At 32.8% G+C, this 16,103-nt stretch overlaps 1 protein-coding gene across 1 annotated transcript in view; it reads left to right on the top strand.

Annotated features, from left to right (window-relative positions):
- The window catches only part of bma (SCY1-like protein bma), a 123,804-nt gene that overhangs the window by 85,355 nt on the left and 22,346 nt on the right, over positions 1-16,103 (top strand). The window contains exon 5 of the mRNA XM_085205882.1: positions 8,070-8,190. Within this exon, the coding sequence (XP_085062008.1) occupies positions 8,070-8,190 (121 nt within the window). The remainder of the gene's footprint in view (positions 1-8,069; positions 8,191-16,103) is intronic.

The following is a 16,103-nucleotide window of genomic DNA, read 5'->3' as shown; positions in this document are numbered from 1 at the left end:
TTATATCAGTGGAATTATCTTTTGAAAGAAGGTCACTTATTCTGTCTTAGCTACATTTAAAGGCCGGATTACTGGAGGCAGAATAAGATAAGCTTATGAAGGCTTTTTATTAAATATACTTTACATCTTCCTGGAAGTTTTCTGTTTATATTATATTTAGTATACAGGGTGGAAGAGGCAGCGCTTCTTTTACTGAAACTGCATATAGGGTAAAATATTTCAAACCCAGAATTAAAAAAAATAATCAAGGCACCTCAACGGTTTGGACGTAGGATTTTTTTTTCATTTCACGATTTTTATCCATACCTGTATTTCGTGTCACGCACACATACGTATGTGACATTGCCGCTTTGACAGGTAAGTGTGTGCGTGCTTATGTTATACTTTACAAATGGCGCTTTATTTTAAAACGATAATTTTATTATTTATTTTGTTTGAAAAAATAACTTTTTCATTTTTGAGAATTATTTTTTTTCCGAATTATATTAGGCTTTTATAGAGTAGTTAAAACTGTGGTTTTATTTAAAGTGGCGCTGACAATTCCACCCTGTATATAAACTTATCAGTTTATTATGAAAAGATACGATCGAAGACATCTTTAGGTGGAAAATTATTCTAAGATGATAAAGTTTGAATAGTATCGAAAATAGCAGATAAAATAAAAATAAAAAATAAAACAAAATTTTAAACAAATTTTGTGCGAATAGAAAAACATATTCTGAAAATACTTTTTTTTACAATTTATAACAAAATTTAAATATTTATCTATTTACATCAAACTTAAAAAATGTTTGTTTTATCCTTACTAAGTGCATAGCACTTTTACTTAAAAATACAAAAGCCTGAATTTATATAATACTAGCGACGCCCGTGGCTTCGCTCGCTTTAACTACACAATTATATGAAATGTAAACTAATCTGAATTAATTTAACGTCCTAATTCTACAATCATATTATATTTTATATAACTTTTCTATTTTCGTGTACAATTTAAATAAAACAAACACTACTTTAAAAAAATGTTATACAATAGTGAAAACTGTTTTTAAATCGGTTAAGCCGTTCCTGCATGCATGCACAAACAGATAACAGACGAAAGAAAAAAAAATATTTTGGGTTCTATTACATTGGTACATGCTCCCAATGATAGATTTTTTCATATATCTTCCTTGTACAGACAGAAATCAATTACAAATTTATTATATGTATAGATGTGTAGATAATTAGTTACGCATTTATATAGAAACTGTGATTCTAAAATAGAGATTGTTTAATACAAGTGGTGAATGAGAAATGCTAAATATACTTGACTTCTAGAAGTTATAGACTTATAATTCTATTTATTGATGCAAATAACAATGCAGCTGTACGTTTTAGATGTCAAATGCTATTATTTCTTTGTACATACATATATTGCACCAATAGAGCATAATTATTTATTAAAATTTTCTATTTTCATTTCTTCGCTCTAGCACTAAGGCAAAAGCCCGACGTCGAATTCCGCCACTCAACACACAATACCTAGAAAAATTCGGTGGAAAGTGGGGAACGGAGTGTGTTAACACTATGTTCCCTCTGCCTATCCTGCTGTGTGCGGGGATACAGCGTGAGCCTGATTATTATTATTATTTCCTCGAATGGCAATCGAACCGACAACCTATCTCGTCTTCAGTCACGCTTATGTTCACTCCACGATTGGCCTCGAATCTCTCTAGTATCATATATAAATAGAAAACACCTACATTTACAGAGAATCTCTGTTAAATCGTCTAAATGATTTTCAATAGCATTATCCATTTCAAGGGCGCGTTGGAAGAGCAACCTTCGATATAAGGCGTGTTCAATAGCCGTATTATCGTCCAGAGCTGCATCGAGCTCGTCTGCCGACACGTGTTTGTGATCCCTGGGTTAAGGCTATTCCTTCACTATAGATGGGCGAGCAAAGCTTCTCAAACATTTATCTTTTGTATACATTTCTGAATATAGTATTATATATTTCTCCGTACGCCTATAAGCTTTTGGGTATTGAATATTTTGTCGGGTTAAATGTTTTGTATAGAAATTCTTTCTTTTAAGTTATAATGTGGGTAGTAATGTAATTTAAAAAATGTGGGATTTCTTGGGAGAGGCCAGTCGTGTACTGTACAGTACAAGCGTGCTGTAAACGACAGATTGTAGGTTCGATTCCTTGACACTAGGTTCCCAGTTAAAAAAATCTTATAAACACTGTAAAATAAATATCTCAGACAAAGTTCGTCTTAACCTCTCATCTTCCATACTTTCGATAAGTAACTACTGATAGTCTATACATTTTAAGTTCTAATCTAAATAGTTATTATAAGTTCAATTCTATAGGCAAATTAAAATCACATAATACATACAGGGCCAGACAGGCAAATGGTCAGTTTTAATATATTATTTATATTCTTAGGTAATTTCCAAGGCTTGTGTAATTAGCACCTGTCATAGTCGTCTTAAGAAATTTTACCAAGGACTGCGAAACAGTAATTGAAAACTGTTTTGTAAACAACCTGACCTTTAAATTTTGTAAGTCGTTCTGATTTATCAAAAGGATACCCTATTCTTAGATTATATTTTTTAATATGAATTCTTTTATGTTTTTTTGTGATTTAATTAGAAAGTTTCGTTAAGTGTTTTTTTTTGTATTAAAAGTGTAATTTTATTATAATATGCTAATCAAGTCCTAGCTGAGGCTAGTCGTGGCGTAACGTGTAACTGTAATTGCTACAGGTTGTGGGTTCGATTCCCACTCTAGGAAAATGAATTACGAAAAATAAAAACCTTCTAAATGGAAGGGAATTATTTAAGATTTTTCCTAAATTATTAAGATAAAATTTCTAATAACAAACTTTTATAACGGGCTTTTATAATAAGGATTATTGTAATAAAGCTTTACTTTTCAAATATTATTGATTGCGGAAAATGTTCAGCTCTTTTTATAGAAAAATGCTATTTATCCAAAAAAATTAAATAAGAGGAGGAAGAAGAGCTTAAAAGGCCAGTTTGTCTGTAAACGCGACAGGTTGCAGGTTTGATTTCTATTCGAGAAAATTAAATATTGGATAATATATTCAATTTACAACGCCTTCAGAAATTGGTGGAAAGTGGAGTTTTTATATTAAACTGCCTACCCAACTATATGCGGGATACAGTTAAGCTAAGCTGAAAAAACGTTTAAATAATGTTTTCAATTGTAGGTCGTTTTAAAATTCTAAAAACATTTTTCTTAATTAATGCTTAGTGAATTTGTAAGAAGACATTATATACTAATGTTATCCCTTTTATTCTCAATACGATATATATTAGTACTAGTGGACCCGGACGCGGCTACGCCTGCTTGGACTATAAGAATATTTTCGCGTCGGTCATACTCATACTGTGCCGCCCGAAGGCTACGTCATTGACATCTCCTTAATTATTTATTAGAATGTTATACAGTAAACTATAATTTAAATCTAGATAAAATGCTAAAATTGACTATTATATTTATTTTCATAAGGATGAATATCAAAATGTCTCGGTACCGGTTGCATAGCGACGCGACGGTTGTTATTAACATGGCAGAATAAATTGCATGTCAAACTAGAAAGTACTTAAAATATATTAGTATATATGTATAATGTAATGTTTATATAGCCTATAGCACTTCTGAAGAATGCAGCTTTCATACAAAACAAAAACAATGTAAACCGGACCAGTAGATCCAGAGATCTTAGCGTTCAAACAAACAAATAAACTCTTCCGCTTTATTATATAAGTATATAATATAAAAAGTAAGTGAATTCAGTATATACGTCTAATAAGTATATCTAAATAATTGCGTTTCACGAATCAAATGTCGTTTATAAGCTCACCCACTCGCAGTCTTCATCTATTTAAGTACACACTTGACAACTCTGCCTCTTGATGTCATATTGAAATACAACACAGCTACCCTTGATGGATTCGGAAATAAAATTTTCAATGATCTTTCTACATAAGCATTTATGTACTATATATGTACTTACCCCGGATAAGCTTTTGCTATTAGAAAATATGGCTCTTTATTTAAAATCTATATGTACTCTTGCTGCGTTGATTTCCGCCACTCAACACCCAAAGCCAAAATCCATGGTGGAAAATGGGGAACGGAAGTGTCTTATTGGCAGCGAAGGGTCTTAACACTAGGTTCTCAGGTTCTGACAATCCTGATATACAAAACTCTTTCGTTAATGAGTGGTTGGAAGGTGGCTGGCATGCAACGTCGAAGCTTCGCACCGTTAAAAGCATGGATTCTGCCACGTAATTTCCTTAGAGAGTGTAGGGAAGCACTTAAAGGATATTTCCTTAATCCTGCGGATAAAAATACAGTATTTTCCATTTTTCGTCTTTGACACGATAAGCTTATCCACGTAAAGAAAGTCACGAAAGACTACTCGTAGTATAACTGTGGGAAGGAAATATTTCGAAATGTACGTATGTACGTTCCGCTGATCATCGAGCCACGGAATTGGAAAGGGTTCGGTTCTGAAGTTCGGTTCAGTTCTCTAATTGTGACGTTTCGAGAGTGCCGTATGAACACCACGCGGTATGTCCATTTATGAGTACCTACCTACGGTATTATTATTTTTGTTAAATGTCCCTGCACATACCTGTATAACCTCGTCCACTGTCGCTGCCTTCTTTGTACAGTGTCATCATCCTCTATCATCGAAAAAAAACTATCAGACTTCGACGATTCGACGATTCGAATCAACAATTTTTGCATGCACCGCCACACTCGTGGGGAACGTGCTCCACGAGTGTATCTATATAACTTTCATGAAATACATTATAATGTTATAACTATGTTTCAATGTCACAAACTAATATATTTCATAAATGACTAAGTAAATAACTCAGGTATAACAAAGCCAGTTAAAAGTTATATTACAACGCCAGAGGCATTATAGGTTAACACACTATAAATTTTAATGACTTTTCATAATACTTCATAACAGAAAACACTAGAATAAGTGTTAGAAGTTGACTGTTTAATTAAGTTAAACTAAGAAGAATATTAAGTTAGGTCTAGTCCCATCATGGCACAGTGGAACAGCTGACTGTAAACATGATAGTTACGGCTTCTAAATTAACATCTAGACATTTAGTTGCACGCCTATTCCGCTATGTGAAGGATAAACCGATAGAAATATTTGAATGCCCTCTTATGCAGAAATGACGACGAAATTACACCCCATGTTTTATTGATCAGATTAGACTTTGTATGACCTATGCCTAAATATTTTCTTAATTATAATGATATAATTTTGTTGGTATATACTTTTGTTGTCAAAATACATTCATTCTTCAAATAAGCCCGAATTAATTTGGAAATTTTTAACTTTTGATAATATTTTTATTTGATCATTAATTAATTAATTAATACTTTCATTTCTATAACAGTAAGTTTATAAAGGTTATCCAAAACGCAATATAAGATATTGGTATTCAATTTCTATTTCACTCCATCACAAGTTAACTGACTATATAACAGTAGCTGCCATTAACCTTTGATGCACATCAATTCCACTACAATTATTGGAGCTACTATCCACTGGTGAGGAATCTCAATCGATTAATTACCAGCGCCGAGTACTCTAAATTGGAAGCAATCATCTAAACACCAATCAAGTTTAAGCTTGAATCGATGCTGCCTAATAGAGCTAATACTGTTTGGAAAACTTCCAAATTGCATAATAACGTCAGCACCTGACTGTAAACGCGGTCCTTGTGGGTTCGCTGCCCATTCAGGATAATGAATTACCCTCATTTCCAGTCTGGCGTGACAAAATTAAGTGTTGAGTTTTGCCTATCAATATGCAATGTCTTAAATCAAATTCATAATCCTCATGAGCACAAGCTATGTAGTTAATTTACTGAGAGATTTCACTTTAATTTCAACTACAAATAAATAACTTAATTAAGAAAAACACAGCCCGAAACAAGTAAAATATGTCACAATTAAAATTTAAAAATCTATGCCTTCTCTGCTATGTGGGACAAATCGTGAAACATAAGCCCTTGAACTTTAAAATAATGTACAAGTAACTTATATGAATCATAAATGAGCCGGTAAACGTTATAACCTTTCTCAACTGATCTTATCCAACGTAATGAGGCGAAGTAACCTTAGTACATAGCAATAGAACTTGGCCTTCAAAGTCAGATATCACTTTAAAGCTCAGCGATTTGAGAATTTTTTGTTAAATTACTCCCTTTTTATTCATTTTATCTTTTATTTTACCAAGAAAGTTCACGTATTTTTTCTCATTTCTCTTTTTTTTAAACTATCTACTACTACTATTATTAGCTGCTACTACTACTAGCCAATTGCTATTGTACTACGCTGTTATGATTTTACAAAAATACACTAAGGCGGAATATCATTATTACTTGTAGCTTAAGTGATCTATTACTGATCTTCATCAGACATTTGGAAAATTATTATGACACTAAAATTTTGTTAAGGTATGGAAAGTCTTCAAAACTTAATAGTGATTGTTGACATTTCTCTCCCACATGATGATAGTCACGTAAAGGCAGAAAAAGAAAAAGTTATCTAAATATTTTAGCTCACTGTGGTGTTACACGGGATCGTGGGCGGCGGTGAACATTTACCATCAGGTGACCCGCACGCTCGTTGGCCTTACATGTGGAGTATCAATGCGACTGTCATTCTGCCGATTGTGGTTTCCGTTAACGATTTAATAGCATAAAAACCTCGATCTACATCTTTAAGAAAATATCGCTTAGCTATTAGTGAAGAACCGAACCGAATGTAGAATACTTGCTGGAACACTATTGTGTTGCTTGCGACGGCGCTTATTGTGAGGGGGTTCCTCAATCTGGAGCCCTAACCACCGATGATCTGAACCTTTGTGCGTTTGAGAGAGTATTATTCTATATGCTTAATTTTTCTCTCTATTCTGTCTATTAATTTATATTTAAAAATGTAAAATTTTCCTCTTTGATAATAAAAGTAAACATTGTACAAAATGAAGTATAACATTATACGTATATTTAGAAGTACTTCAAATTGAGATATAATTAATAGTCCTAGAAGGTACTTGAAGGACTTTGGAAATGTTTGCACACAGAAAATTGAGGTCCACTAATACTTCGTTCAATCTCCGCAACACTCAAATTTAGTCGATATTGATTTAATTAAATACCTTCTGTACCTGTCTGGGTCGATTGAAGATAACACATCGAGACGATTAAATAGATTTTATAATTAAATTAAAAATTATGTACTCTTGATTGTTGTCGGTTCGATTCCTATTCCAGAGAACTATCCATATAAAATGCGTAATTAAGTGTGCGATTGTTTTAAAATTTTATATATTGCAAATTCCGAAACTTTTAAAATGTTTATTGTTTTCAATTTAATTCTTTATGGTATAAAAGATAAGCTTATAATAAATTCAAATCCTAGAGTTAATAAAAATAAAAATTACTAAAAGTTACCATGTCTCAATTGTAATCGGAACAATTTATTAAAAAAAATGTAATAATTATAATAATTGAGATCGTCGTGGTGCAACGGTGCAGTATCTGACCGTAAACGCGACAGTTGTGAGTTCGATTTCCACTCGGGAATGTCTTATATTTATTTGTCTCTTGTAGTGTCAAGATCCGAATACTCAACTCAAAAATTGTAAGGACAGTGAGGAGCACAGTGTCTTAGCACTAGAGCCCCTCTACCCATTCTGCTGCTAGGGTGGAACATGAAGTTAAAAAAAAGAAAAATATAAAGAATTCACCCTAGTTGTGAGGCAGGGGCACAAAGTGTTGAAATCGACTGGTTGTGGGTTCGATTCCCACTCGAGTAGAAGAAATATTTATTTAAAATTTATATTTTCATTTCTTCGCTCTGATGTCGAGGCAAAGCGCAGCGTTGATTTACGCTACTCAACACGCAATGCCTCCAGCATTCGGAGGAGAAGGGGAACGGAGTGTCTTACAACTAGGTTCCCTCTGCCTATCCTGTTGTGTGTTACCATTTTTAACCTAAATCCTTCTTATAGATAATCGAGGCGCTTAACTTCCTGCACTACACCACCAGGCAGGTGCACCGCAACATCTGCCCTCACGTCATCATAGTCACCAAACGGGGCACCTGGAAGCTGTTCGGCTTGGAATTTGCCGGTTAGTCATAAATATTCTTTATATACATATATATTTATGTTAATATTTTATTACTCTCATTAAGTATTATTATTTGTTATAAATACTGTACGGGTTAAGTATACTGATGACTTGTTTCAGACTGACTTGTTTCATGAAAATCAATTTAAAGTGTTATCGGAAAGTTTTGATTAATAACAATGCAACAGGTAAATATTCGTTGAAATATTGAATATTTTAATTTCTTCATTTTAGTAGCAAGGCAAAGCGCGGCGTTGAGTTTCACCACCTCATATGCAATGGCTCCAAATTTCGGTGGAAAGAGTGGAGTGACTTAGCACTAGGCTCCCTCTGCCTAACCTGCTATAGCGTGACCCTGAAAAAAAAACCAACTATACTCGTATACTCTACTATAATAAAATTCATTGTTTGTGACTATTCGCATTCGCATAGCTTGGTAATACATATTTTTGATTACAGTTTTTTATAAAAGAAAATAGTTTTAGATTATAAATTTTTACTTTGACAAATATTATTATCTTCAATCGTTTAAGCAGCAATGTTTTTTACCTTATATTATTGAACTAGTTTACATTAGAAGGTTCGAAGGATCGAACAACTTCATATACCTATAATAATTTTAAAAAGCAGTATATAGTAGCCATATACAACACTCAATAACTCGCAGGAAGTGCGGCTAAACTAAAAATAATAAATTTAGGGGCTTGCAAGTTTATTACTCGTTGCGGTAGTATACGTGATCGTGGGCGGAATCGGAAATACTAGTAGGAAAAATTAAGTATTAAACGTGTATTAAGGAACATTTTTTTTATAATATATAATTCTAGTTTTCCTTATTTTCACTGGCCATATTTCAATCTGATCTTGGAATCCGAAAACTTATTAAATGCCGTTTGAGTGGGAATCGAACCCATAAGTGTCGCGTTAGTCAAATGCCATATAATAGATAAATTTTATTAACTTGGTAATTAATTATTTAAATAACATTTTGCCTTCATAGGCCAAATTTGAAATTTATAATTTTGTTTTAATTTATCAACCTTTATCAAAATTTCTAACTAAGAAATTGTTAAGCAGGTTAATTTTTATATAGCTTAGACAATATAATAAAATTTTTTTGAAGATATATAATATTTAATGTTATTATTGAATATAATAACATTTTTTTATTATAATATGTATTCAATATCATTTTACTGAAATGTAAAAGGAATCCATTAGTAGGTTCTCTACTCGGCCATATGCAAATACAGTTTTAAATAGACAATATTTTTGGGCAAGGCTCTGGTATCGAGGTAAAGCGCGGCGTTGAGTTCTGCCACTCAACACGCAATCCCTCCAGAATTCGGCAGAAAGTCAGGAACGGAGTGTTTTAACACTAGGTTCCCTCTGCCTACCCTGGTGTGTGCGGGATATTGCGTGAAGTAGATTTAAAAAAAATACCTGAGCAAATAAAATATAATATTCTAAATACCACGACGATGGTGGACGAGGACGACGATGAAGCAACTTGTGTCTGACATTGTTTTCACCGGCCATGTCTATTAAGCTTCACAAAGTAACAATAAGAGGCTAGACAGTCAATAATCTTACATTAAATAATTAATAGTAAGAGTCGAGTTCGTTAATTAAAGAAAAATTGAAAGATTTTTTTTATAAAATATATCGAGAAAGTGCCTTTTTATAACTATAGCAAGAATTTTCAATGGAATATTTTAATTTACGATTTAACATTTCAATTTATAAAGTATTTTACAACTTTCAGTCGATGTTTTTCAGTATTTTGATGCAATTTTTATATATTTTACTAAATATGATAGTAGTGGATTTAAATGTTAGCCAGAAAAATGTTTATATATTAGATATTTGCTTGAAACATACACTAAAGGGAGAAAGTGGAGAACGGAGTAGCTTGCCACTAGATTTTATTTGCCTACCTTACAAATCGTAGGAACAGATTTTATAGATAGACGGCCTCACGCCCGGTTTGATTTTAAAGTACTTTGGCGTTGATAGGTACTCGTATAATAGAAGATTACGATTCTACTCACTGTTTCGGAGAGTTACATTACAAGGCTCTCTCTGCCTACTCTGCTACATGCTTCTGCATGAAACTGAAAAAAAAACGATGAAATGTGTTCGTTTTAAAAGGAACTTAACTTACATTTAATACTTAGAAGAATATTAGTAGAAGTGACTTTTCGCCATCCAGTATATATTTATTACAATCCCTATCTATAATACAGGCTTTGATGATAAATTTTAATTTACAAGAAACAAAAATTAAAAACATAAATCAAGTCTGTACTAATTTAACCAAGCTTTTTGTTTGAACAACACTTTGACAAACAGTCGATATATTTTGATAAAAATGTAAGATTTTTCAATCATTTATGTAAATAACTGTAAGATATACATATGTTAGGTTATATATGGAAGGTAAAAGGTATTTCTTCGTAAGAAAATAATGAACTTACCTATACTACTAGAAAAGTTCAAAACAATCAAAATGAGTAAGGCGTGAGTATACGAAAGAAATCATAATTTACAATTTCTTACCAATTAATTTAAATGATTTCAAGGTCAAAAGGCAAAAATATAGTAACAATACGTTGATACCGTAGAAATTTCTGAAGGCCACATCAGAAACGGGGATCAAATTTTAATTACCAAGAATATTGCTTGAGTTAATAAAACCTTTGGTATGAGCAATGAAAATGTTCGTTCGCGACATCTAACAATATGAACTTCGACAATGAATACTTGTAGAACCTCTTTTACTAAATATATCGACTATTAGTAGTGATAAACTATAGCAACCCTGGCTGGCAAACAGAACATAGTGTCACGATATTCCGTTTTTCTCTTCCCATCTGTATTTAAGACATTTCTTCATTTATGTGTATAATACTATTATTATACTATCTATTTAAGTATTTTCTTTTATTTTAGGTAAGCAGAAATTAATTTTAAGATACTCCGTTTCATTAAGAGGTGGAACTCAACCCCGCGCCTTGTCTTTCCAGAGTAGTCAAATAAAAATGATTCATTCTCCCGAGTGGGAATCGAATCGACAACCATCAACTTTACGGACACACTCCCACTTCACCACAATGGCCTCAAATATATCGAAAACCGGTATAAATATACAACTTAAGAGATTTATGAGAGCTTGTAAATGTTCGTTAATATGTGCAAGAGCTAAATAAATTAACAAAAATGTTGTGTTACAATTCAAAACAAAAAGAAATGAATCGTTGAACTTTAAAAAAGACTCAAAAGTCGGTGAGTATAAAGTAGCGGTGGAATATAACTATGGAGAAATCTATTCGGCAGAGCTTTTCTTGAGGTTCAGTTGGCACAACCGCATGGCACTAAAAATAGAAAGTAGCTTATTTCATATTTCTAGAAGACTGGGCGGCGGAGTGCACCATTTTTTTCCAGGCAAAGTCTGACAAACTAATATATTTTATCAACCTTATCCCAGCGTAGCGTAAAATCGAACCTACAGCCATAAAATCGGTCACGACAACGCCAAATTATAATGTTAATAGAGATCCATATAAACAGACGTGGTTCTTCTAAGAAATCTCAATACCAGTAAATATACTGTCACAAACTTAGAAAAGACGGTGCTCCTGCTAGAATATGTTCCACATTGCTTAGACACAGTAAGACCTCTTTGTTCTCAAAGCAAGTTACAACTATCGCTTGAATTGCTTATAAAAGCCATTTGACAAGAATTCTAGAATACAGTAGGTACTTAATGAGCATCCTCAATTAATATTGTGATGAGACTTGATCATTAATATATGATAGAATGCCTTTGAATGCTTTTGCTTTTTGGCTTCACTTTCTCAGCATCTAACAGCAATCTAAAAAGCATATAGTATGAACGAACCTTCGTTTATAATATACGTACCCAGTTCATAATATACGTGAAACGATACTTACTCACGCACATCGCACATTTTGTCGAAGAAAGAGAACATTGTAATGACTCAATTCTATCCACATATATTCGAAACATCACCTAAATGGGATATGAACCCTCTGAACCTGTTCAATTTTTTCTTAGACGCTTCAACATTTTAACACTACTGTAATAAACTTATAATTTTTACATTTCTCCTATATCAATCTTGTAGACAGATCGAAAGAAACAAAAATGCCAATATAACCAAAATAAAATGTAGACAGCATTGAAATAATAAAATTTAGACTAAAAGAAATCAAAAATTCTATTTTATATTCTTAATATATATGGATACTAGTATATGAATCCATCGTAGCGCAGTGGGTCAGCATCTTATTGTAAAAAATCGTGGTTGTGTATTCGATCCCCACTAGGGCAAATAAAATGTTTTCATTTTTCCACTCGGACAGGACTAATATCCACGATGAGTTCCGTGGTTCAACACTGCAATGTCTCGAATTCGGGGGGAAAGCAAACAACAGAATGTGTTGACACTGAGATCTCTCTGCCTACCAAACCATATCCAAGATACAGCGTAAAGCGAAATTATTAATTTTCATTAGACTGTCCTCTCCTCTCTCATCTTCTGCGATATGTGATGCACAGTATGTGATCTGAGCGAAGGCTTATTTTTAGAAAGTTAACCTTTTCCTACAATCACTAGTTGCAAGGCCCACCCTCGCTCTATACACGATGTTATCAGACCCAACGAGCAGCGTGTCTAACCAACCGATAGAAATGAAACTCACTTAAGTAAATGAGATGTTTCCGCCGATCACTAACTAGAGTGGTTATAGCTTATGAAATATGAAAAATTTACAATTTAATCCTTATACATATACTAATATACAAAAATGTAATGTAGCATAGCTCTCATACTTATAGCTGCTATGCCACAGGTATGTGGCATTAGCCGCATTAGACACATCGCAAAAAGTATCTAAAGAAATGTAGAAATTGTATAACTTCTCATGAACAGCATCTTTCCGCTTCCATTTTAGTGAAATTATTTGTTGAGCGGTGGAACTCAACGCCGCGCTTTGCCTACGTAATCCTTACTTACAGCTTTTAGTGTTACATGGGGTCGTGGGCGGCGATGACCACTTACCATCAAATGACTTAGACGCTTGTTTGCCTTGTCGTTTTTCGTAAAAAAAATAGTTATAAAATATAAATATTCCTCTAGTCTTGAATTGAACCCACAAAAATCGTGTCTACAGTCATACACTGTTGCACTGTGTTATAATAGTCTTAAGTCTAGTAAAAGTAACTTTTATAATATATATATATATATATATATATATATATATATATATATATATATATATATATATATGTGTATTGTATAAAAATAGAGAGACAATTGAAAACAATTCAAGAGTTGCCTATGGGGAAATCATATAGACGCTCGTTTGATTGTACCTACCTTAATCAATTTTTGTCCGCTTTTGTGAATTAGATTTTAATTCAAAATATATTAGAAAAAAATAAATCAGTACTAAATACATAGATATACTGAAATATATTATTTTTTACTAATATGACGACTTTATTCATCATAAAAAATACATCAGCCCTATGTGATGACACATGTTAGGCGTGAGAATGAGCTGAAACACTGTTACTATTGGAATAAGTTGACAATTTAAATAATTTTCTAGATACAATTTTTTTCAACGTTATATTAGTCGAGGTAAGCGGTGGGAACTTAATGTTGAAAATAAAATAACACTTCAATATCGTCGCCTACCACCTAAATTTGAGACGTTCCCTGGTGAAGAAAACCTTAACGCGATGCTTTGTGTAACCAGAACCGGGAATATTTTTTTCATTCAGATGAATATTCCCAAGGAGAGAGGGTTCACTAATTTTTACTGAATACAGATTTTTTTTGTTGAATTTACAACCATCTTGTTGACAGTCATATTCTGTCCCATTCAACCAACAACTACAGTTATTTATTGAGAATGCTGAACGTAAATGATATAAAACTATATTTAAGTATATAGTTAGACAATACAATAAATCCTGTGTTATTATTATTTTTGTAGTGAATGATAATTATTTTATTTTATTAGATTCGTGATATACGTAAGGGTCACTACAAAAGTATTGTAAATTCAAATTAAGTTAGAAATAAATTTAATATTTTTTTATATAAACATGCTAACTGCTAGTTTGAATTATAAAACTGAAATACTCGTAAACATAACGGTTGATTAGCCCATTCCCATACATCATCATCGACAGTCATTTTGTCCACTGCTGGACATAGGCCTTCCCCAATTCACGCCACCACTCGATCCTCAGCTTTTCGGACCCATCCGTTTCCCGCCAACCTCTTTAGGTCGTCGGTCCACCTGGCAGGGTCGTCCCTCCAGTCGTTTTGTACGGGGTCTCCACTCTAAGACACGTCTGCCTTAGCGCCACTTATTGCCACTTCAGGTTATCAATTCTTTGAGCTATGTCGTTAACTCTGGTTCTCCTCCGGATTTCCTCACATTTCCCTATATATATATAGGGAAATGTGTATAATATATGTATAGGTAAATGTGTATATATATATATTATATTTCCATTCCCACTATGGAGAATTGATTATTTTCATTTCTTCGCTCTCGTAAGAAGGAGAACCGCGGCATTGAATTCTGCCGCTTAACGAAACCTAATTTCTTCGTAGTAGTCGTTCAAATAAAAATATATACTTATATAGTAATTGCTATACTCATATTTAAATAAATGATCAAGTTTTAATAGCCAATCCATTATAAGGCTTAAAACGAAGGCCAACCTATAATCAATTTAATCAATTACTTAAATATATTTTCATATTTCACATTAATATGTTTAAATATCATTTATACCAAAAATTATTCACAACTTTAACTTTTAATAACATTGACATTGAAAGTTATATCCATACGTATCCAATATTATAAAGCAACGAGCGAGCGAGCTTGTTTTATAGCAAGGCGAGGCTTTAGCCTAAAACTTCGTTCCCGCGTACAATAATACTGTTCCCGTAAGTATTTCGCGACATCTTCTTTTAATGTTTTACACTCGCCAAAGATCTAAATGACAAATTTTAGCTTCTTATTACGAATAGTTTTGACTCTCCGTTGTTCGTCACTCAGATTTATTTATTAAAAACAAAAGAAGATTTTTGGTCATTACGATGATATTACGTGTTGTGTGGCGGATCTGAGCGTCGTGCTTTATCTTGATAAATCGTTCCACAAGTATTACGTTTTATACATTACAAGTAATCACAACGAGAAATGAATGAAAACTATTGGTTCCCCCGAAAGGAAATCCAATCCACAACCGTGGTATTCAGTCAGATACTGTGCCGCTGCGCTAAGACGGCTTTTATAAAATTCAAAATAAATGGAGAGCAACAGAAGCTATAATTATTTAGCGACTGCTCTCTAGAGCCAACTTTCGCGAACAAAGTATAATAACATTAGCTCGTGCTTGATGCTATATAAACACCTGTGGCAGATTTATATTATAACTAATCCTAATTGGAAAAACTATTTTATAGTGAATTATATAATTATACCTTATTGCCTCATATTTAAACCAAAGAATCCAGAAGGTTAGTATAAATAATGTAAAATCATCTGGATCTCCTCTAAAGATGGGCGTTCCACAAGGATCCATTCTTGGTCCCCTTTTATTTCTTCTTTACATTAACGATCTACCTTTTTATGTGAAGAACCTATGTGATATTGTACTTTTCGCGGATGATACCTCTTTAATATTTAAGGTTGACAGAAATAAAATAAACTATGACAATGTGAATAGCGCATTATCGCATATTCTTCGTTGGTTTGATGTTAATAATCTAATGATAAATGCTAAAAAAACTAAATGTATTGAGTTTGCTTTACAAAATGTTAAAAAAAATAATTTCAGTCTACTAATTAAAGGAGAA

The sequence above is a fragment of the Heliconius melpomene genome, chromosome 21 (genome assembly GCF_056956725.1).
Source record: "Heliconius melpomene rosina isolate 202511_hmr_F chromosome 21, ASM5695672v1, whole genome shotgun sequence".
Taxonomy (NCBI): domain Eukaryota; kingdom Metazoa; phylum Arthropoda; class Insecta; order Lepidoptera; family Nymphalidae; genus Heliconius; species Heliconius melpomene.
The sequence above is the reverse complement of the archived record's forward strand: the minus strand, read 5'-3'. Positions and strand labels throughout refer to the sequence as shown.